At 45.6% G+C, this 24,761-nt stretch overlaps 1 protein-coding gene across 1 annotated transcript in view; it reads left to right on the forward strand.

The window, feature by feature from the left end:
* Positions 1-24,761, forward strand: part of CELSR3 (cadherin EGF LAG seven-pass G-type receptor 3) — a 297,920-nt gene that overhangs the window by 184,574 nt on the left and 88,585 nt on the right. Inside the window, exons 5-7 of the mRNA XM_068254819.1 lie at positions 20,860-20,975; positions 22,856-22,944; positions 24,543-24,700. Coding sequence (XP_068110920.1) covers positions 20,860-20,975; positions 22,856-22,944; positions 24,543-24,700 — 363 coding nt within the window. The remainder of the gene's footprint in view (positions 1-20,859; positions 20,976-22,855; positions 22,945-24,542; positions 24,701-24,761) is intronic.

The raw sequence follows: 24,761 nt of genomic DNA on the forward strand, positions 1-24,761 counted from the left end.
GCAAGGTAGCTCCCCCAGTACCGCGTAATGCCAATTGGCGTTAAGTCCTGGGGGAGTGGTTTGCAAGGGATTGCGTGCGCCAATGCGCACGCATCCCCGCTTGATCTACCAGCGGCGATCGCAGCTAGCAGACTGTTAGATGGCAAAACCACCGTCTAGTTACATTGTACAGCACTGCGATCTATGGCAGTGCTGTACTGGGGAGGGGGGGGAGGGAACCATAAAAAATGAAAATAGGGAAATGTATTTAAAAAAACCCTAAACAAATAAATAAATAAAATAAATAAATAAACACTGCAGCAGCGATCAGGGCCCACCAAGTAGCCTGGTCACTAGGGTGGTGTAAGCCTGCGGTCCTGAATGTGGTAGGACATTAAGCCGCATCTACACGCGTAGATGCGGCCGCGATGCTCCTTATCAATCGAGCCGCTGATGCGACTCAATTGATAAGATCCGGCAGGACGGATCTTCGCACCGCCGATTCCCTGCTCGATCCCCGCGAAGGGACAATGGCAGGGAATCGTGCGGGAGATAAGCGGCGCCGGCGGGGACGAGCGGGCAATCGAATGCGGCGCACGCGCGGCGAGCGGGGACGCGGCGGGCACGCGGAAGAGGCGATCCGGCGGCTAATCGAGCCGCCGGATCGCTTCAATGTCCCATGGTGTAGATGGGGCTTTAGAGTATGATTATGGTAGGACTAGACTGTAAGCTACTCTGAGGACTGTCAGTTGCCATTTTTCTGTTTATACCAAACCTACAGTACTTAGTTCTGTGGCGATAAGCACTCCTCTCAATATATTGTTAAATTATTTCATTATTTTTATTCTTTTCGGCGCCTTCAGCTTGTGTAGTATTCCCTGTTATCTGGAACTCAGGCAACTGGAAATCTCAACTAACCGGCATGCCTGAGGGGATAATGGGGACAGTGCTTTGGGGGGTTGCAGGCCATAAAATACTCGCCGAGCCTCCAGGGACATCGTCAGTCTTCCTATAGCTCCTAGCTGGCACCTAGCAGCTTTCCAGCGTCTGTGCATGGCTGCGGGCGTGTCACGTGACCTGACGTTGGTCAGGTGACACGCCAGGAGCAGTACACGGAAAGCCTCCAGGAGCCCGCTAGGGCGTACAGTTAAAAATGGCGCTGGATGAAAAATGGCGCACCGCTCCGCCAATAAATGTATCATACAACGCTATTCAGAGGATCCCGTCCTCGCGGGGCACGCAGTGGGCACAGAAGGGCCGAGCGAGAAGCAACGATGTACACAGGAGGGAGGTTAAATAGCGTTATATAATGCAAGTCAATGCGGCGCCATTTTTATCTGTCCCGCCACTAAGAGCTACAGGAAGGTTAGAAGACGCCGTTGGAGGCTCAGTGAGTATTTTATTCTGCATAGGCGGGGAGGTTTGTGCTTTTTCGGCTGGTTGCCCTAGCAGCCGGCAAGCACATGCATCAGGCATCAGGTGACCCCGTTGGTGCCTGATACCGGGGACTTTGCTGAATTACTGTTTTTATCTACATCAGTAAATGGTAACCGGTTTTAGCGCCTCTCTTGTCTCTGGCCATGCTGGTATCTATAGTTCCACCGGAGGCTACAGATTCTAAGCTTTGTTTAAACACCATCCTTCCTCCTGTGTCCTCTTTATTATGTTCCCCTCCCCATCTCGCCTCTCTTTGCTGAGCTGCTTCCCATCCAAACTGATCTCATCTTCACTCAATTAGAATTGATCTGCCTGTGATGATGTCACCGGGAGTTGCTGAGTCCACCAATCAGATCGATCCTCGCTCTGTCAGGAGGAGAGTGACCTCACCCAAGGCAATGAGTAATGGGGTGTTGATGCATTCAGCTAAGTAGATGCCTCCTTTTCCAATTAACAGTTTAACTGGATTTCGTGGGGGAAAAAATACATTTCTTTTATACCTTGTGCTGACCTAGCGAGTGCATTTACATTATTAACCCTACAAATGCTGCAAGAATCAAGAGAGCAAATGATGGGGTTACGGATGGAGCTGCATTATAATGTAGAGTACGGACATTGTTGAAAGTCTACATTGATAACAAATCTGCAAATACACAAATATTTACTCCGCCCGCAGCTCCACCAGCATAGGGAAAGTGAAATTCACTAAGGGTGATGGTTAAATAGGATCTTTATGGAGTATAACATGATAAAGTTGCTTATTTTTTTTTACAGTATTTCTTTATGAATTATTGTCAGTGTTTGCCCATTGTAAAATCTGTCCTCTCCCTGATTTACCTTCTTAAAGGATACCCGAACTGACATGTGACATGATGAGATAGATAAGGGTATGTACAGTGCCGAGCACACACATAACTAGGCTGTGTTCCTTTTTTTTCTTTCTCTGCCTGAAAGAGTTAAATATCAGGTATGTAAGTGGCTGACTCCGTCCTGACTCAGACAGGAAGTGACTACAGTGTGACCCTCACTGATAAGAATTTCCCCTTTTTTACCTCTTCCTTGCTCTCAGAAGCCATTTTCTGCTAGGAAAGTGTTTTATAGTTGGAATTTCTTATCAGTGAGGGTCACACTGCAGTTACTTCCTGTCTGAGTCAGGACTGAGTCAGCCACTTATATACCTGATATTTAACTCTTTCAGGCAGAGAAAGAAAAAAAGGAACACAGCCTAGTTATTTGTGTGCTAGGCACTGTACATATCCATGTCTATCTCATCATGTCACATGTCAGTTCGGGTATCCTTTAAATGGATCACAGGTGGGGACATCTTTACAGCTGGTAAGCTGCATCATTGCGGAATGTTTGTTTAGGCTCTGTTCACATCTAAAATCAAAACAAATCGCAAGCGTTTTGCGATTTTGTGTGTTATTTTTTTTTTCTTTTTAAGCGCTTGCCTGCGCGCTGTTTTTTTACAAGCGCAGAGCAATTTTTTAATTCACATTCCCTGACGCAAGTCAGGAAGTGAACTGTTTGACCCGGAAAATAATAAACACAATGTATTTATGCTTAAAATCGCGAATGCAATCGCCGCACAAAGCGATTTTGTGAGGGTTTAGCGCTCTTCCTATACCTTCCATTAGAGCAAAATCGCACCAAAAATGTTACAGGCACCGCTTTGCAAAGCAGATGAAGTGCGCTGATATGAACCTTCTCATAGAGAATCATTGCACAAGCAATTTGTGGGCGATTTTGAAAATCGCCTGCGCTTGAAAAAAGGCCGGAAATGCCCTAGATGTGAACGAACCTGTGTGTTTTGGAGAAGTCAACATAGATAACACCTGTTCTCCCAGAATGCTCTGGATGTAGAATGCCGCATAGCTAAACAGCCTAGGCCAGTGATCTCCAAAATCGGCTCTCCAGTTGTTAAGGAACTAAAAGTCCCACAATGCATTTGCCTTTATGAATCTTGACTGTGGCTGTTAGACTCCTGCAATGCATTGTGGAACTTGTAGTTCCTTAACAGCTGGAGAGCCAAGTTTGCAGATCACTGGCCTAGGCCAAGCATCACTGGGAGGGTGGAGTTACATACCAATATACAGCAATATATAGATATAGGAAGTGTTTCTGATGCTGAAACCAGGAAAATTACTGTAAAAGTGGGAATCCTGAATAATTTACTGCATTCTACTATATGTCACTACAGGACCTCTTTAAAACCAAACCTACTTCGGTAAAGGGAAGCTTCTGGTTCTTCCTCCTCCTCACGACCAGTAATGGGACCCTCAGAAGTTTGTGGCGGTGGTCCCGTACCTAAACGAGCATAGCATTGCCGCACTGTGAAGGCGCAGGAAGGCTCGCACCTGGCAGTAGCAACAACCTGCTGCTTGGGCTCAGTGGAAAAAGCAGAGCCTGTTCCTCTTCTTGCTACTGCGCAGGCGCGAGCCACCCTTGAGGAAGCGCTTAGGGGGTCCAAATGTTGGAACGGTTAGGAGGAGGGGGACAGGTTACCTCTGTTAGGTAAGGTAAGTACACATTCAGGGAACTTTTCTTCGCTACCATGGCCGGATTTCAGGCAAGGCCACAAAGGCCATGGCTTAGAGCACCGGGAAAGCAAGGGACGGGCTGTGGGCAGCAGGCAGCAGCAATTAACCTGCAGCAGTCGGGTGAGTGCTCGAATGGGCGATTCCGATGCTGGCTGTGCTGCACTTTGCACACATTAGCAGCAAGTGCCAGCCCGCAGTCATCCTTCTTCACAGAGATTGCACATAGGGGTGGGTGGGTGGCTACCAACAGTCGAATCTGGCACTAGGGGGATGAAGGAGCCATGAACAGCCACTTACAGTGATCTTTGAGCTGCCTGTCAATCACCAAATGTGCCGCTCACCAAGGAGCTTACAATCTAATCCCTGCCATCATGTCACTAACTGTCCTCAGAGGAGCTTATAATGCAATCCCTGCTATCACGTCACTCACTGTCCTCAGAGGAGCTTACAATCTAATCCCTGCCATCGCGTCACTCACTGTCCTCAGAGGAGATTACAATCTAATCCCTGCCGTGTTTCGGATGCTGTCAGTCCGGGGGCAGCTGGTGATAGTGGGTCTTGGAGGGTAAAAAGTACTAACCAGCCCTGTTCACTACAGTGATATTTTAAGGTTAGGCCCTGGGAAAGAGAATTTTGTTAAGAGGGAAAAAGAATGTTAGGTATCAGGAAGGGGGATTTTGTTAGGGGGAAGTTAAAGTTAGGCGCCAGGAAGGGGGAACTTAGTTAAAGGGGTACTTGAGGTTAGGTGTCAGGAAGAAAAATAAGGGAAAAAGAGGTTGAGGCTAGTAGGCACCAGGAAACATGATTTTATTAACCTCTCTGGCGGTAAGCCCGTGCTGAGCACGGGCTAAGCCGCCGCGGAGGATTGCTCAGGCCCTGGTGGGCTGATTTTCACACTTTTTTTTGTTGTTGCACGCAGCTAGCACTTTGCACTAGCACTTTGCTAGCTGCATGCATAACTCGATCGCCGCCGATTTGCCGCTACCCGCCGCGTTAGAGGGCCCCCCCAGACCCCGTGCACAGCCTGGCCAATTGGTGCCGGGCAGCGCTGAGGGGTGAATCAGGACTCCCTCTGACGTCACAACATCGGTGACATAATCCCGATCGTCACCATGGCGACGGGAAAGCCAAACAGGAAATCCCGTTCTGAACGGGATTTCCTGTTTGAGCTGATCGCCGGAGGCGATCGGAAGGGGTGGGGGGATGCTGCTGCACAGCGGCTATCATGTAGCTAGTGCTAGGCTAGCTACATGATTTAAAAAAAAAAATTAAAGTGCTGCGCTGCCCCCTGGCGGTTTTAATAGACCGCCAGGGAGATTAAGGGTGGGAATAAGGTTTAGGTATCAGGAAGGGGAAGTTGGTTCAGGGTGGAGGCGGTTAAAGTTAGGTGTCAGAAAGAGAAATGTACTTTGTATGCATTTAGGTTGTTTAGCCTAATTCCCCCTCATCCGTGACTAATTACAACTGAAATTTGATCTCTCAGCTGTGTCAGTTGTCTGCCACGGCAGAGCAGCTCATTTGTAAACACAGGATGTTAACCCTATGGCTGCTTCCATGAAAGCAGGAAGTAGGCACACTGCAGATGTATTGCAAGATTTGTATCAGGTGTAACAAAGAAATACTTTTCTTCAAGGTTTATTATGCTGTTGCTTATATTTTAGAGCTGAAAGAAATTCTAAATTCAGGTTCGCTTCACTGGCTTAACCATCCTCAAATATACAGCCAGCTTTCCTCTCCGGCCGGCCGGGTAATAGCTGAAGATGGGTTGGCGGTTTTTGCTGTTTTATTGGCCTTGCGTTCTTTTTTTTTCATCCCATATTCATTGAAATATTCATGGTGTCGCTATGCCAATAACTGTTAGTAAATCACTTTAATTGCATCTATCTGGCCGCGGCTCACTTTTACCTTCCCCGATTGATTCATTCAAATGTTGTTAAGAGTGATGATTCATTTATACAGAAAGGTATTGATTAGCGCTCTGGAAGAGGCTTTTCAGTGGTTTGGAGAGCTGACAGGTCGTCATAGATAAGATTCACACTTTAGTCCTGGAAACGGTGCGTGAGATAAGAGTGGTGTGTGTGTTCATGTAATGGCCGGAATCTTGCCGACATCAGCTGCTGTACTCTGTGGAATCAGCTGAATTAGCGCGGAACATTGTCGCTCATAGGTCCCTTGCGGACGACTACTTAAAAAAAATTGACCTGTCTAGAAATACAGTAGTGTGTGTGTGTGTGTGTATGTGTGTGTAGTGTGTGTGTAGTGTGTGTGTGTGTGTGTGTGTGTGTGTAGTGTGTGTGTGTGTGTGTGTATATGTGTGTGTGTGTGTGTGTGTGTGTGTAGTGTGTGTGTGTGTGTAGTGTGTGTGTGTAGTGTGTGTGTGGTGTGTGTGTGTGTGTGTGTGTGTGTGTAGTGTGTGTGTGGTGTGTGTGGTGTGGTGTGTGTGTGTGTGTGTGTGGTATGTGTGTTTGTAGTGTGTGTGTGTAGTGTGTGTGTATGTGTGTTTGTAGTGTGTGTGTATGTGTGTATATGTGTGTGTGTGTGTGTGTGTGTGTGTGTGCGTGTAGTGTGTGTGTAGTGTGTGTGTGTGGGTGTGGTGTGGTGTGTGTGTGTGTATGTGTGTTTGTAGTGTGTGTGTGTAGTGTGTGTGTGTGTGCGTGTAGTGTGTGTGTGTAGTGTGTGTAGTGTGGGTGTGTGTGGGTGTGTGTAGTGTGTAGTGTGTGTTTGTAGTGGGTGTGGTGTGGTGCGTGTGTGTGTGTGTTTGTAGTGGGTGTGGTGTGGTGTGTGTGTGTGTTTGTAGTGGGTGTGTGTGTTTGTAGTGGGTGTGTGTGTGTGTGTGTAGTGTGTGTGTGTGTGTGTGTAGTGTGTAGTGTGTGTGTGTGTGTGTGTGTGTGTGTGTGTGTGTGTGTGTGTGTGTGTGTGTGTGTGTGTGTGTGTGGTGTGCGCGCGCGTGCATGCCTGTGCATGTGTCCATGTACACACAAAAATAATGGTTAAGATGCCAACAGGGGCATAGCAATAGGGGGTGCAGAGGTAGCGACCGCATCAGGGTCCTTGGGCCAGAGGGGCCGCGAAGGGCCCTCCATCAACTACAGTATTAGCTCTCTATTGGTCTTGTGCACATAATAATCCCTTCTATAGATACTTTGAATAGTGGTAATCATTAACAAGCTGTTCCCCATCCCCTTCTTGCACCTCTGACTCTGTAGTTGCCATTGGCAGGTTTTGGTGCGCCGTATCAATTATGTATAGAGTGCTTAGGGGGCCCAATGTAAAACTTGCATCTGGGCCCACAGCTCCTTAGCTACGCCATATCTAGCGATGTGTGGGCAGATCAACCAAGAGGCCGATCTCTCTCTGATGGAATCTGATCAGGGAGAGATCTGTTGGCTGCCCAACACGAAATGCCTATTCCCGAAAGACCTGAACTCTTGCACGGGACAGAAGGAAAACAGAGAGATATGCCCCGTATGTATTTAGAGAGTTTATTGTGTCTAATTCCCTCCATCTGTGAGTAATCACAGTGTAATTTGATCTCTCAGCTGTGGCAGCTGGCTGCCTCTGCAAAGCATCTTATTTATAAACACAGGATGTTAACGCTATGTCTGCTTCCATGAAAGCGGGAAGTAGTCAAACTGCAGATTTATTGCAAGATTTGTATCAGCTGTAACAAAGAAAAGTTTTCTTTAAAGATCATCATGCTGTTACTTATCTTTAAAGGCACATTCACACTGGGGTGATTAGCGGCCGTTCACTGCTAATGGCCGAATTGCCAGCGAACCCTAGTGCTTTTAAAAGTGCTAGTGTAATGTAAAGTTTGCGAAAATATACAGTAAAAAATATGCATTTAATGTGAAAAGACCGCCACCGCAGAATGCTAGCGCTAATCTATAGCGTTTTGCGATCCTCAGTGTGAATGGGCCCTTAGCGTAGAGAGGATGTTCTGAGTTCAGGTGTGCTTTAAAGCAGTGTTCCCCAACCCTGTCCTAAAGGCCCACCAACAGTGCATGTTTTGTAGAAATCCACAGTGGTAGTTAATCAGCTCTGCTGAGACACTAATTACCTCACCTGTGCATGTTTGTGGTTTTCTGCAAAACATGCACTGTTGGTGGGCCTTGAGGACAGGGTTGAGGAACTGTGCTTTAAAGGATACCCGAAGTGACATGATGAGATAGACATGTGTATGTACAGTGCCTAGCACACAAATAACTATGCTGTATTCCTTTTTTTCTTTCTCTGGCCTGAAAGAGTTAAATATCAGGTATGCAAGTGGCTGACTCAGTCCTGACTCAGACAGGAAGTGACTACAGTGTGACCCTCACTGATAAGAAATTCCAACAATAAAACACTTTCCTAGCAGAAAATGGCTTCTGAGAGCAAGAAAGAGATACAAAGGGGAAAATCTTATCAGTGAGGGTCACACTGTAGTCACTTCCTGTCTGAGTCAGGACTGAGTCAGCCACTTACATACCTGATATTTAACTCTTTCAGGCAGAGAAAGAAAAAAAGGAACACAGCCTAGTTATTTGTGTGCTAGGCACTGTACCTACACATGTCTATCTCATCATGTCACATGTCACTTCGTGTATCCTTTAAGGGGTCAGGTGGGGGTCAACATCACCCAGCAAGGTTAGCGTCAAGAAGGGGTTAACGTATACTCACAGAAAGACGTTTTCTGATTTCTGCTGAGATCACGCCTTTGTAGATTTCGAGCATGTTTCACAATGCCAAATTAGGATTTCATATTTTTTGTTTTGTTTTTGTCATAAATATACTTTATGGGATGCGGAGGCTGAAGGATCTGGGAAAGCGTCCATACACTTTAATAAGTAAGCAGTAAAAAGCGTTTTTCGGTTGGCCAGATTGAGTTGTGTCTGAGCGGGCATCACAAGACAGACTGGAAATGCCGCCCGTCTTATCGGAATGGGAGCTAATTATCTGCGTCTCTCTCTTTACGGCTAATGAATGGTGCCCACTCACAGCTGTATATCAGATGCCGCTACAGTGTGGAGGAACCCTAATTAGTGCTTCCCGTCTTTTATTGGTTTTGTCACATTTTATTAGATTTGCTCATCTGCGGGGATATTTTTTTATGAGCCTCTGAGCCTGCGAAAATTTAATCGGGTGCCCTAAAGAGGTCACGTTTAATAACAGCTACCCGGCGCTGTCACCGTGGCGATAAAATGTAACTGTGTCTCTGAAAAGGTGAAGGAAGGGAGACCCCCGTGCAATAAAACCGGGATCCCGCGGCTCGTGCTGGGGACGGACTGCTGGTGACTCGTGACATATTCAGCAGAGGAAAAATTGTGTCCTAGTTTATTACTACAAGTACCAGTGTGGCCTTTGGCTCAGTTGGAAGATTTCAAGTGTTGACTGAGCCTGTTTTTTAGGCTGGTTTTTACACAAAACATTACAAACATCCAATCCTGCGGCAGAGTGCGCCGACAAGGTCATATGCATAGCCCCGCCCCTCACTCAGTTACGTACTCCCTGCTGGGCAGGTATATTACTATGCATTACCCAGCACCCATCCTCACTTGAACCCTCCCCTCCTAGTGCCTAAATCTAATCCCCCTTCTAATGCCTAATACTTATCCCACTTCAAAAGCCTTCCCCTCATAATTCCCAACACTAACTCCAGCGCCCAAACAACCTCTTGTAGACCATCGGCTACAACCATTACTTCATATGTAGTAGCCAATCAGCTACTATCTGCATTGAGCACCCAACTCACCACCTGATTCTCACTCTCACAAGTCCCGCCTTCCCTCCAATAAAGGTCCCACTTCTAGAGAAGATGTTGTAGCAACAGTTATTATACAATAAGGGTAAAGAGACACCCAGGTAAGGATTAAACTAGGTGAAAATAAAGTGTAGAAAAATTAGGTGGCTTGCCTCAATGATGACAGATAAGACAATAACACAGGAAACGCGTTTCACAGGTCTGATCCCGCTTCCTCAGGCCAATACAAGTGCTGTAGTACCAATAGCCAATAGTATTGAGCATCTCAATACTATCAATACCTGGGCAAATCTTTAGCCTTATTGTGTGCATTACACCCCCCCCATCCCATTGAGGTCCGACGCTCCATTCCGTTAGCACATGGTCAATGTAATGCATCCGTCGATCTAGAAAAATGACTGCAGATCCAAATTTGCGGTCCATCCAGAGGATTGCGCGGTATGGATCTGTGTGAACAGATCCATAAGTTAACATTGGATCCGTTTTGTTAAGATCTGCTAACGGTCCGTTTTTAGTGCCAGCGTGGACTGGGCCTAAAGGTGGCCACACACGATACAAAAAAATGATCCGATTTTACAGTAATTCGATAAAAACGATCGTATCTCTCGAAAAAATCGAAAGCTTTTTTTTTTCATTCGACTGAAAAATCCGATCGGATTTCCCGTTTTTTTTTGTTTGTTTTTTATTTAAATCGATCCGGAATGCCAGATATTTCTCTTCAATTTCTACTAAAGATTGTGTGGTGTGTGTTGGATTGTTAATTTATTAATATACACACCCTAGCAATTTTCTCTGAAATCTCCGACTCCAACTCCAGGTACCCAAAATTGCTCCGACTCCTCCAACGCCACAGCCCTGGCTTACACCAATCAAAAATACAACTAGGAGCACCACTTATTTAGGCAATAGGTTCATATCTTTGTACTGCGGGAAATAGCAGAATGCTAGTATGGCATATTTCTGTTAAAACCAAGTGCTGCCAAGTGCGTAATGAATCACTATTCAGCGACCGTTCGTTCAAATACTCAGGCTGCAATTGACTCATTTGTGGCGGGGGAGACACTTGTTTCCGAAGCTAATCTGCAGCTACGAATAAAATGTCTGCGTTGTGTTAGACAGGAATATCTGAAAATATCGGTGGTGAAACAAAAATACTGTACATTTATATTTATTTTATACACATTTTACTAACTCATTAGAACAATAATCTTGTTCCAAGCATATTTATATTTTATAAAGCCAGTGGCAGGGAAATATTCATGTGTTATAGTATGAAGGCTGCCTGTTACCAGACACCTGTGCAAAGGTTGCGCACAGCGATTGCATGCACACTTCTGCTAATTAGCAAACATTTCTCAGGTCTGATTGACACAGTAGAGGGCTTTTTGGTCGGAAGGCTGCTCCCTGACGCCATATACTGGGAGGGAGGAGGTGCCCAAGTTAGGTTTGTTTGTGGTGTCCAATAAAACTCTTAAAGAGGGATTGTCAGTAACAAAATCAAATTCCATTTACCCACTGCTCTGTGTTTATTATGCAGCCTGGAACCTCACCCTGCATTGAAAGCACGCCAATCTAATCAGAAATGTTTCTGCAGTAATAAATCTTATCTCAGTCAGACTGGCATTTGATACATTACTGACGAATAGGAAGCTTATCATCTTCCCTCTCACATACCTGCTCCTCACTGATTGACTGAGGGCAGTACAGTGTGACACAAGGCTGAAATCTGATGTTTCTGTGCTCACATGTTTACAAATCAAGCTAGCTATGACAGTGCAGATTTTAGGAGGAAAAAAGTAAAGGAGGAATTGACATCGGTACTGGCTTCAGTCAGAGGGAATCAAGATGGCAAATGCCAGGAACAGATTATCTTTATTTACTATATAAAATTCACTGAAATCAATTCACTGTTATGTAAGTACAGCAAGTAGTTATCTACTTATATATATGTGTGTGTGTGTGTGTGGGGGGGGGGGGGTCCTAGCATAGTATGGCTGACCCTGCTGCTTTAAAAAAAACCTCCTGAAGAGGTTCTTTATTATACAAGCCATTATCCTGTCACATCAGTGTGGCGCCTCCCCCCTCCCAGTATAGTTCCATTCCCCTTTCTAGGGGCTGTCCTTGCAGCCTATTGGTTCCAGTGGACACTTTTGTGGAATGCTTCCCAAGTCCAAAAAATGACTTTTCATCAGAGTGGAGACTGATTTCTCTGGCATTAGAGCTGGTCCACACTAGGTCCGGAAACGTATCCGTGGCTGCGTTTTTCAAACCTGATGAAAAACGGAGTCCCGGATACTAATGTTCAAAGTAGCAGCCAGTCTCACCCAAGTAAAAAACGGATCCATCTGCGTCTGCGGGGACCCGTTTTCAAAACCTGAACGGAAGGTCTGGATCTGCTGCATTTTCACGCAACGGATCAGGACCACGGATACACGCAGGGGTAGTGAAAGCAATGAGAAAACGCATCTCCAGCTCCACAGGCAAAAAACTGATGTTAAAACGGATAGCCTGAGCTTTATGATTGGCCCAAAAAATCCTCCCACTCCTTCCTAATGATGGAGACGTTTTCTGTCAGGGAAAAACCTGAACGGAAACTGATGCAAAACTGATGCACTTTCATTAGTTTGCAGTAACGTGGGTACTTCCCCTAATCTTCCCCGGATCCGGACTGCAGTGTCCGTCCTGCAACTGTGTCTAGTGTGGACCTAGCCTAATACTACACTATTCTTGCTTCTGGTTGTTCTCTGTCTTTTTCTCTTTCTGGTCACGGGAGTTCTATGCAGGCCTCATCACACCAGACACCCTCACAGCTCCCAAACGCTGAACTGTTGATGTAAGCAACCATATAATATGTGTGAAATGAACTGTTCCGTTATGTGCAGGCAACACAAAGTAGCTTCAAGTACAGTTCTCATACATTTACTGTTTTTGCATCCTAGATTCTAAAAAGAAACTCTTATTTCTCTCAGTGAGGCAGGGTTCAGGCAGGGGCCACACTGGCAAGATTCGTTTTGCATTTCCCACAATGCGAAAATCCACCTAATGCTTCATATCCATATATAACTTGATTTTAGTAAGGCAGAGTTCACAGTGGTCAGATGCATGACACATGCCTTATAATGAATGTGAACTGCAATGGAGGCTGGAAATAGACTTTAATGCATGTCCTGCATGCAGTGAGTTAGAATAACGTGATCAGTTACAATGCAGTACTGTGAACCACTCCATAGGATTGTATCGGCAGTGTTTGGACCTGCAGGATTATTCGGCAACACAAGGGTGGCCATACATCTGGTGATTTCGCAGCTGGTCCGACCATCTAATTTGATAATTTTATTGAATCAAATGAAAATCAGTGCTGCAACATGTCCGCTCGATCGATGAGGCGATCAATTTCAGGCCAAAATCAGTCAAATGCATCGATCGGACATACTGGAAAGGCTCGGCCAAAAATTCTAGATTGCGCAACGGTAGCCATTACCGTTGTGCAATCTAGAATTCTTGACCGAGCCTTTCCAGTATGTCCAACATATGCGATGGACCCCCGGCCGTTGTCCCTCCAAGTGTAAAATGTCCTGCTGGCATGACTCATGGTATCCTCCACTGCTGACCCCCCTGTTACCAGGCGTGTCTGTACCACATAGCACCAGGCATGACATCACAGCACTCACGGTAATGAGGTGACAGCAGAGGACACCGGGAGTTGCGCCAACAGACCAGGTGAGAATTTTCAGAGCACGGGCACCAGGGGCAACATTTTACACACGGGGGGTGGGGCGGCCAGGCAGACGGCAGAGGCAGCGTTTCATGCTGAAATCTATCAGAAATTTGTCTGCGGTGTATGGGTAGACAGCAGATCCCTCTCCAATCAGATTCGATCAGAGTGAGATCTGTCTCGTGGTCGATCTGCCCATACATCGCTAGATATATGGGCACCTTCGGTTTCTCCATTACTCGGTAGGCTCCTGGATTTCGCTAAGCGAAGCGACTTGTTTGATCCTTGAATGGTTAAGTATCTCATAATGTCCTTCAGCGGCGGCTCTTGATACAATGGAAGGTATCGCTGGACCTTGCGCAGCCTACAAGGGCAGTCCCATTACGAGGACACAATGTCCATTTACATGTTCGGCATAGACATTTCCAGCCGGTAATGACAGTGTGGAGCGGTTTGACCCTCTTAGCGGAGGCCGTTAAAACATCCACTTGAGAAGGTGATATGAGGAAGAGAAATGATTCTGCTCAGCCCGATAATAAATGGTCAGAACGTTTCAGGTTAAAGGAAAATCATTAATTTCTTGTCGCGTCCTGGCAGCCTCATCTTTAAAGCATTCATTAGCAAGCTGAGGCCAGAGCTTCCTGCCAGCCTGCAGAGGATGCTGGGATTTCTGGTTCCTGCTTGGCCTGAGAGGAGCTCTGAGAAGCATTTCTTGAAAGAAGGTTTAATAATGGACTTTGGCAGATCAAAAACGAACGTTTGATCATAAAGTGTAATTCCATTAGCTAGAAATGAATGGGGCAATACTGCATTCAGTGTGGATGAACAGGGTAGGAACAGGCAGCTTCAAAGACTCAGAGATAGGGGCCTAACTACAGGCGAGCAACCACTGGGGGCCCAGATCTGCAAGGGGGCCCCTACTACTACCATACTCCCTCCGATAAAGGGGTCCAACCTTCAGATCAAGGGCTTGATTCACAAAGTGGTGCTAACTGTTAGCACGCCTGTGAAAACCCCCTTAGCACGTCTAAATGAGCTTTTCGCTCGCAAATTATTATGCGCGCAAAACTTTACGCGCGCACTGCACAGAGCGCAGGGCGCTCCGCGCAAAGTGCCCATTAAAGCCTATGGGACTTAGCACGCGCATAGGACTTTGCGCGCGGTACTTAGCGCGCCATCTGATTGAGAAAACCAGTGCTAACCTACTTAGCACCTGGTTAGCGCGCCTAAAGACTTTAGACGTGCTAAGTAGGTTAGCAACGCATAGTGAATCAAGCCCCAAGTGTGAAGATTGCAATGTCCACACTTATTTCATGACACTTGCAAGATGGTTCCCCAGGCAGGGAGGGTCACCAGGGGTAGGCAAAGGAAAGAATGTGAACATTGGGAGACCCCATCACATTTCTGTGGGGGGGTGTCATGATTTTCTCAGAGATCTATCTTTTAAAAAATGGTAGAAACCAAAATATTCCAGGAGGAAGGGTGGCATGCTGTGCAGGCCACAGGGTAATTTGGGGATGTGGCTGAGTGGTTTTGGGTGGGCTCATTAAGAATGTGGACGTGGCTTTAGCTCAGTCATACAGTGACAGTATTACCATTAATACTATAGAGTACATACTGTATATATCTGTGCTCAAGCTCAGTAGCAGCAGAAAAAAGAGAGTAGACAGCAGAGGTCAGAGGAAGGGAGTGGGCCGCAGTGGGACATAAGTAATTGAGGGAACAGAATGTTTGCAGTGAAGGAAAGAAAGAGGCTTCCTGCGTTCTTTATTCTGATGAACTGCTTCTAGTCCAGGATTATACCAAGAGGGGACAGACTCTGCTTTCTGCCTCCTTTCCTGTTGCTTCTAGGTTTCTGCATAATATCCAACAGCAACTTAAAGGACACCTGAAATGATAGGCATATGGAGGCTACCATTTTTATTTCCTTTTGAATAATACCAGTTGCCTGGCTGCCCTGCTGAACTATGTAGCTGCAGTAGTGTCTGAATAACACAAGAAACAAGCATGCATCTAATCTTGTCAGGTCTGACAATAATATCAAAAATACCTGATCTCCATATGCTTGTTCAGAGTCTATGGCTTAAAGGCAGGGGATCAGCAGGATAGCCAGGCAACTAGTATTGAAATACCTATGGCAGTCTCCATATCCCTCTCACTTCAATTCAGTTTTTCTTTAAGGAAAAGACCACTATGTGTCTCCATTGACACTAGCCTGGGTGGCCTATGCCTAGACACTGCCCTGACTACATTTTTTTTTTGTCTTGCTTTAAAACCAATGGGCATCAGTTGTAGCTTTCTACTGCCAATTATTTCAGCAACTCTTAAAAAAAAAGTTAAATGTATCTACTACTGAATCCTGAGAGCAGAATCCTGACTGTGACATGCTTAATTATGTATTTATAGGACCACTATCATGAAAAAGGGCAACATTTAAAATACGTATATACACATACTTATCAGGAGTACATTTCTCCCAGATTACAACGTTCTATAAATTACCTTTCTTCCATGTTCCAATTGCTTACAGTAGACAGTAAAAATTAGACCTGACAGGTTTTGGACTAGTCCCTCTCCTCATGGGGGAGTTTTGGGGTTTTCTTTATTTTCAAAAGCACTTTGTGAATGGCAGTTATGCAGTTCAGTGTACAAATGGGTAGGGAGGACGGACGCCTGAAACTCATCTTTGTAGATATTCTTTCCAAGGATTGCTTTTGTAATTAATAAATGAGATCCTGAAAATCTCCCATGAGGAGATGGGCTAGCCCAAAACCTGTGAAATCTGTAATATTTTTACTTCCTACTGTAAGTGACAGCAAGGAGGAAAGCAATTTATAGTTCATTTTAAGTATGAGAATTGTATTTATTAGCGTGTGTACACATCTATTTTAAATTTAAACATGTTTCATAATAGTGGTGTTTTAAAGTTAGGTCCTACTTTTGTTTGGTGTTTTGGTAGTTTTTTTGTTTGTTTGTTTGTGTTATTTTTGTGTGTTTTCCACATTTGTAGGAGTTTTAGCAGCATTGCAGTCACATAAGTTGTCAGAACTGGGTATGGGATAATATTATGTGGTTGGCTTAAAGGCAAACAGCGAGATAATTTTCTACATTAGTCACAGTACAAGGTTTTGAAAGACAAGCCTTGCTTTAATATTATACTGCGCGCTATCAGCCATATTTACACGCCAGATGATATAAGGTTGCTTCAGGCGTCTTAATTAATGTATATCAGATTGTTACCAAACCGCGTCCCCCAGCAATGTAATTAAAACGGATAAATATTAGATAACAATACCGGCGAGTGAGCTAATTTATGGTTCTTTTTCTTTTACTTTTTATTAACTTTCGTTGTAATTTAATTGTTACGCTGGCTGTTCATTTTGTGCTGGTTTATTGCTAGAGATGCTTCCCAGCAGATACGCAACTGCCCACAGACTGCAATGACCCATTGACTGATCAAAACAGAGGCATCCAAAATCAGAAAATATGCTAAAAACTGTTTAAAAAAATATGCAAAAGTACCGTATATACTCGAATACAAGTCAACCTTGTGTATAAGTCGACTCCAATATTCAACCCTCTTAAGCTGGAATTTTTATTGACTCAAGTATAAGTCTACCCAGCAAAGTTAATGGTTGCACTTGGGGCTCTGGAGAGTTTAATGACTGCACTGCATACAGTATTGCAGCCATTAATCCCTCCTGCCCCTTAAGTGCAGCCAATAACTCCTCCAGGCCCCCAAGTGCAGCAATTATTCACTCCCTTTTATGCAGCCCAGTAGCCCCCACCCCTTTCCTTGTTAATTTGTGTGGCCAGGACTTTCAGATCTGTTTTCTTTGGCATTTCCTTTATTAAGAAAGTGTCTCTTACCACTGAGTAAATTGCTGCAAATGGGAATGTCACTATTAGTACACACATTACTCAGTGTGCTCAGTGTTGCCCGTGACTTGTGTACAAGTCGACCCCTATAGTTTTATTAAGTGAGTCAGGCCTAAATTTCTAGACTTATACTTGAGTATATACTCAGTTCCTTTGGTCCTACTTAATTACTTAATAAAGGACTGCTTGTAGATTTTCAATACTTTTATTGGATATGATCACAAACATAGACAATGCGTTTTGGGGTGACCACCGCTTCTTCAGGTCAGTAAAAAATGTGCCTCTACAGAGAGCAGTATACAGTATGAGCGACTAAAAATGAATGCTTACTTGCTATTTTAAATGGTTTTTAGTGCATTTTATGATTTTTGGGTACCTCTAGTACCTGTTTCTAGTTGATTATTCAGCTGGGGTTGATTTTATTTTATGTTCTTATGCATAAAATATCTTTTTTTGTGTAGAGCAACCACCATCTGTGGGCAAGTCCAAGTGGGGACGGTTGTTCCCCACATGCTCATATAGTGGCTTCCTTCTTGTGCAACCCTCCTTTGTGAGTATTTTAAACCCCTCACCCTAACATGCAAAGCTCGACATAAGTTGTCACCTCTTCTTTAATCTCCAGATATCATCCCACCAGGAACCTTCCCTCCTCCCAGGAGACCCTTTTGTCCTCTAGCTTAGTCACCTCCTCCCACTCCCATATCCAGGATTCTTCACAAGCAACACCTATCCTTTGGAACGCTCTCCAGCAGCCTGTCCGTCATGCTCAGAGCCTTGGAACCTTCAGCCCAGTTTCACACTTCATGTAGCGGAAGCATTGCGGTGTGACGTGCCGCTCTCATCGCACTGCATTGCCAAAAACAATATTCATATGACCCTGCGGCAGAGTACGCCATAGGTGGGTCATAATCATAGCTCCCCCCCCCCCCCCCCCCCTGCATGCCCTTTGCCTCCTGTTGCCACCACTCGCCCAGTGACTTACTCGCTGCTGGACATTAAGTACACTATTGGGCTTCCTGTCATATTTGACTATCATGCATTCTGCCACCAGTGAGTCGCTGCGGAAGCTGTGCAGTAATGCCCTGTTGACTTTAAGGCGGGTCGAGAACTTCTAGTGCAATGCGACGGGGTAGGTGAACTAGGCTAAATTATCATCTAGTTGCCTATCTCGACCAGTCCTAGTTTGTGGCCACCTCTACCTAATTTGCTAGGGAACGGCACCACACAACCAATCATGCAATATAATCAATAGAAAAAAAGTGGTGCCATTCAGGGTATTGCAAATATAAATTCAGCGTTTATTGATCAAACATGCAGTATCAAACAACCCATTGATGTTAAAAACATTTAAAATAGATCCAAGTTGAGGGCTTCAGCACATTACATCCACACCACATGCGCTCTCTCATCCACCCTATCTGGTACTGGTACCTACAATACCTCAATCTTCAGAGAGGGGGGGAGCTAAGGATGCATGCAGCAGTATGGCTGACAGTGTTTAAATCTTAAGCTTGCAAGCTCACAGCATAAATGTTAGTCTCACCATGACTCCCCTCCTTACATTTAGATCCACTCACACTGACCCTATACGTAGTTCCTTCAGCGCTATGGACCCAGGGTGATTGGCGTCTAATCATGTGGCTTCTCGTCCGCGCCAGTCCTTGCTCGACCCATTTCTATGTATTGCACCATGGGGAGCTGGGACTCTGTCGCGCTGGGCTCAAACTTCAGCCGGCTTTTGCTGAGACTGATCGTCCTCCGGGTCACAGGACTCTAGCCCGCCCACCTACACGTTTCGCCCATCCCCTTGCAAGCTTCGTCAGGACGTGGAAGTGAACTAGGCCCCATAGACTTGCTTTGCTTTCGCGTTACCCTGCGTGCAGAAAGAGTAACACAACGCAAAGAAAGAGGCCTAGTGTAAAGGGGGCCTCAAACATACTCTCAAAGCACAAGCGTTCAGACAAACCAAGGGCCGGGCCGAGGCATAGGCTGGGGAGGCTCCAGCCTCAGGGCGCAGTGTAGGAGGGGGCGCAGAATTCATTCAGCTGTCATTCCTAATTGTGTTTGAAGCAGAAAGAAATAATAAAAGGGAATACATGGCAGTGTCTGCAAGCCAGATACCTAGATATTAAGGTGTTGGGGAGGTTGTGGCCCTGTGGCTCCTCTAATAGCAATTAGTGTGTGACAGCTGGGGTGGGAGGGATGGAGGGGCGCACTTTGCTGTCTCAGCCTTGGGTGCTGGAGGACCTTGTCCCGGCTCTGGACAAACCTATAATTTGCTATAGGTAGCATTGGAGATTTATGGCCTCATCCACTAACCCCTGTGTCTCCTTCCCTAATGCCAACCCACTACCCTCTAGAATAGATTGTAAGCTTGCAAGGGCAGGGATGTCCTCCTAGTGTTTTTTATTCTGAGGTAATTTATCATGTACCATTGACGGTGATGGGCTTGATTCACAAAGCGGTGCTAACTGTTAGCACGCTTGTGAAAAGCCCCTCTTCATGCCTAAAGTTAGTTTTGGCGTACTAAGTAGCGAAACGGCGCATCACGGTGCGACAAAACGGCGAGCCTATGAGGTGGCATTGGGTGCGACCTTAACGTCGCTCCATACGATGTTAAAGTCGCACCCAATGCAACCTTATAGGTGCATCGGGTGCGCCGTTCTCGTTTCGCATGCACAGCGCTGTGCGCGCGCAAATATGATTCACAAAGCGGTGCTAACCTAGTTAGCACGCCAAAAGTCTTTAGGCGTGCTAACTGGGTTAGCACCGCTTTGTGAATCAAGCCCGATGTCTCAAAGCACACATCAATCATGTCTGTATTTGTACTTGTATTGTTGGATGGCCTGACTGTAAAGAGTTCTGATTGTCTCCTGTATCTATGTACCCCAATATTTGTTTTGTACTAGGTGCAGCACTATGGACAGATAATCTGCTGTTACAATTCTTTCATTGCCACTGATATTCTACACTAGATTAGGCTCCTGTGTATTCCCTGTGTTTTTTTCTTTCATTGTCCAGCTCATTGACTGATTGCATCGCTGCAACCCACTTCGTAGTCCTTAATTTCAACTAGGACTTTAGCCCAGATCAGTGGTGTAGCTACGGAGCTATGGGCCCCAGTGCAAGTTTTGCATTGCTCACCCCCCCCCCCCCCCCCCAGCACTCTATACATAACAATTGATACGGCGCATTAAAACCTGCCAAGGACAACCACAGTGTCAGAGGTGCAAGAAGGGGATGGTGGGAAACAGTTTGTTAATGATTACTACTATTCAAAGCATTTATAAAAGTGATAATTACCAGCACAGGACCAATTAAGAGCTAATATTGTGGTTGAGGGAGGGACCTTCGGGGCACCTCTGGTCCAAGGGCTCCGGTGCAATCGCAACCTCTCCACCCCCTATTGCTACGCCACTGGCCCAGATCTCATTAGAATTGATTGGAACTGACACCCTGGCCAGGATTTGGATGATTCTGTGCAGTTCAATATTACTGATCTATTGCAGCTTCATAACATGCTCTGATTCTGCACATTTTACAATTTCCTGTGATTTTATTTTCTGCAGATTTGCCACCAAAGAGAGGAACGGCCTCCTGCTCTACAATGGACGTCTGAACGAGAAGCATGATTTCATTGCGGTGGAGATCCACGACGGGCAGGTGCAGCTAAAGTACTCCACAGGTTTGTAGCTTCACTCATAATAATACATGGGGATAAACTTCCTTCCTGTTTGACTGTTGTTCATATTGTTGGCGATAATGTTTTCCATGCTGACCCTGTAGTGAATGGATAGGCTGTATTCTCAGTGATGTCACTGGTCTCTATTGAATGGATAGGCTACTTCATCAGTGACGTCACTGGTCTCCAGAGAATGGATAGGCTGCATTCTCAGTGATGTCTCTGGTCTCCAGAGAATAGATAGGCTGCATTCTCAGTGATGTCACTGGTCTCCAGAGAATGGATAGGCTGCTTCCTCAGTGATGTCAATGGTCTCCAGAGAATGGATAGGCTGCATTCTCAGTGATGTCACTGGTCTCCAGAGAACAGATAGGCTGCATTCTCAGTGATGTCACTGGTCTCCAGAGAATAGATAGGCTGCATTCTCAGTGACGTCACTGGTCTCCAGAGAATACATAAGTTGCATTCTCAGTGATCTCACTGGTCTCCAGAGAATGGATAGCTTTCATTCTCTGTGATGTTACTAGCCTCTTGTGAAAAGAATTTTGTGCTGTCTCTAGTGAATGGTTTGGCTGTTTTTAATTGCCCCCTGGCACTCTTTTCCGGGTCGCCGAAGTCAGGCATCACTGCTCCTGCGCTGGCTCGGCTGCGCACTTTTTACAGAACGTGACCACGGCTGGGAGAGCTCTGCGCATGCAGGTGACATAATCGAGATATTACGGGCATGCGCAGAGCTCTCAGCCATGGTCACGTGCTGTGGGACGTGCGCAGCTGGGCTAGAGCAGGCGCAGTGATGCCTGTCTTCAGCGGCCTGGAACAGAATGCCAGGGGGCAAATAACCGCATCGGAGGGGCAGAAAGGAGGACGGGGGGGGGGGGGGGAGTATATTTTTTCGGCCCTGATATCCTTTAAATGTTCACCCTTCAATTGCATATGGTTTAATTCAGGAGCGAATCTACAGGGGCTCAGAGCTGTAAGGGGGCCCAACTATTACTTCACTCCCTCTAATAAAGGGGCCCTTCCTTCAGATCAGGTGTTTTCGTAGCTACACTTGTTATGGATGTGAAGATAATAATGTCCACACATGTTTATGACCCTTGTGAGATGGCCCCGGTCTGTGAGGGCCTCCAGGGGTAGGCAAGAAAAGGGGTGGGAACATTGTGAGGGCCCCATCAAAGTATTACTGAGGAGCCCCATGATTTGTAGTTACGCCCCTGGTTTCATTAGTATTTCATACCACAAGCCTGCCATCAAAAATGTTGCTCTCCTAAGATGGCGCTCAGTTTTCTTTTTGCCTGCCAAATCCTCCCACACAGAACCTTGACTCTGAGGCCTTTCATAAACACGTCAATAAATGGCCCATTAATCCCCCCCGCCACAGGTCCTCTTTGCATCACTTGTATGTTAGGCTCCCCACGCGGGAGATGGATGTCTCCTTTAGATGCGGTAACCAAGGCTGTAAATCTTGTAGCATCTGTCCTGCTTGACAGAAGAGTCCCCAACAAAGCAGACTGAGCCTTCCTCCTGACCACTAAATGGCCATTGTATCAGCCGCGGGATAATGCGGTTCCGTGTCGGCTTTGCTAAGTGCCTCGCTAATGCACATTGCTGGAGCCTACAAGGTAGACGCGCTCCTCCAGTATTAATTACACCTCATGCCTTCCTTGATTGATACTATGAGAATGGGCCTAGCCACCTCGGCTGAGAAGACATCTGTTGTTTTATGATCTCGGGTGAGAGGGCAATGAGTATTCATTCTACAAGCAACCTGGACGGAATTAAGCAGATTTGCCGTCTATGTTGATGGAGTGCATGTGGGGTGATAATGGCAGCATAGCTCTGCAAAGGCTTTAATATAAATCTCTCCCTTGTGTGACTTCAAGGTGAGTCCAGCACCCTGGTGACCCCTCACATCCACAGGGGAGTCAGCGATGGCAAGTGGCACACCGTCCAGCTCCGTTACTACAACAAGGTAAGACCTGAATGTCACGTCCTCCTGCTATGTGTGTGATTCAGTGAATGCAAGGAGCTTATTCTGTTGTAACTAAATTAACCCTTTAGCAGCCAATTAATTTAGATGTTTGCAAGTGCTTCAGGCCAATTTATCTTAGCACTATTTGTATTTCTTATTTGTTACATTGCCCTGCTTCTAATTAGTACTGCTGTAATGTGAATTTATGGCCACTTGTCACTAGGGGGCAGTGTGAGACAATAACAGAGAACTGCTTTCAGTTTTTATACCCTCTGCTTGCAGAGAGACATCACAGAATTCCAAGAATTTACAGCACAACGAGTTCTGTAGGTCAAACGCAGTGCACTTATCTCGATCTTTATTGAAGCTTCTGCTGGGTTAAAGGACCACTATTTTGAAAAAGTGTCATCCATACATATAAAATTACCTTTTTCTACATTATTCTTACTCACAGTAGGCAGTGAAAATCTGACAGATCTGAAGGGTTTTGGACTACTAGTCCATCTCCTAAAGGGGGATTCTCATGTATTTCTTTATTTACAAAAGCACTACTGAACTGCAGTTGCTCAGGCCAACTGCCAACATAGTGTGCAAATGAGTAGTGAAGCCGCCTGGCATCTCTGTATAAATCATTTCTAGGAAGTGCTTTTGTAAAGAATTAAGGAAATACTGAAAATCTATGAGGAGATGGACTAGTCCAATATCTGTCAGATTCTCAGGGTTTTCTTTGTTTTCAACAGCATTTCCTGAACAGCAGTTGCAAAGTCTAACTGACAAAATAGTGTGCAAATGATTAGGGGGGCTGGCTGGTGTCTTACTATTTTGCCAGTTAAACTGCTGTTCAGGAAATGCCTCAGAATCCCCCATGAGGATATGGACTGGCCCAACACCTGTCGGTTCTGTGAGATTTTAACTGCTTAATGTTTTTTTGCGATAGTGGTCCTTTAAGGTTTTGGGCATATAAAAGTGTATAATTATAAAAATTAAAGATCCGTGAGCAGGCTTGAACTGAAAACAGACGGACATAGTTACCAAGATAAGATTATATAATTGATGTTTGTTTACAAAAGAGATAAACAATGTTTATTTCCACAATCAGGGCTGTGGAGTGAGTACAAAAAAATTCCGACTTCGGCTTATGAAACCACTGACTCCAGGTACCCAAAATTGCTCTGACTCCTTAGTCTAATACTGACCAGGGTTGTCAAGTTGGAACAAAAATCTTCCGACCTCAGGTACCCAAAATTGCTTCACAGCCCTGTCCACAATTGTTTATGTGCCTTCAAGATATTATAACAAATGTACTTGTTCTCTGCAGATTGATGGGCAGATTTGATTGTTATGCTCATGACACCCCCCCCCCCCCACCTCCCCTCACACGGTGGGGGAGGGGGCTTGACATTAGGTTCAAAGATATACAGCATGGGTTTTTTGACTGTGTGGGGTGGCCTAAGGAACACTGTGTTGCAGCGCAGGAGGGAAGGCGTAGGGGCAATGCGTAGCGGAAGTGCTTCTAAGGTCTTTTTGCTTCCAATCTATCCAAAGCAAGACAAAAAGTGTAGCTTCAATTTCACCTGGCACACATTTTCCTTTCCTAGCCAAAGACCGGATCTTCTGGTGTTGCCCAAGGACCTTCGAAGGAGAAGGTGGCGGTGTTAGCCGTGGATGACTGTGATGTGTCTGTAGCTCTGAAGTTCAGCAATGAGATTGGGAATTATACGTGTGCCGCAGAGGGTGTACAGTCCAGCTCCAAAAAGTGAGTAGACACCTCCCGTTTCTCTCTGCTTTCGTCAGAATGGTTAGAATTATGGACCTAC

Source organism: Hyperolius riggenbachi, chromosome 9 (genome assembly GCF_040937935.1).
Source record: "Hyperolius riggenbachi isolate aHypRig1 chromosome 9, aHypRig1.pri, whole genome shotgun sequence".
Lineage (NCBI taxonomy): Eukaryota > Metazoa > Chordata > Amphibia > Anura > Hyperoliidae > Hyperolius > Hyperolius riggenbachi.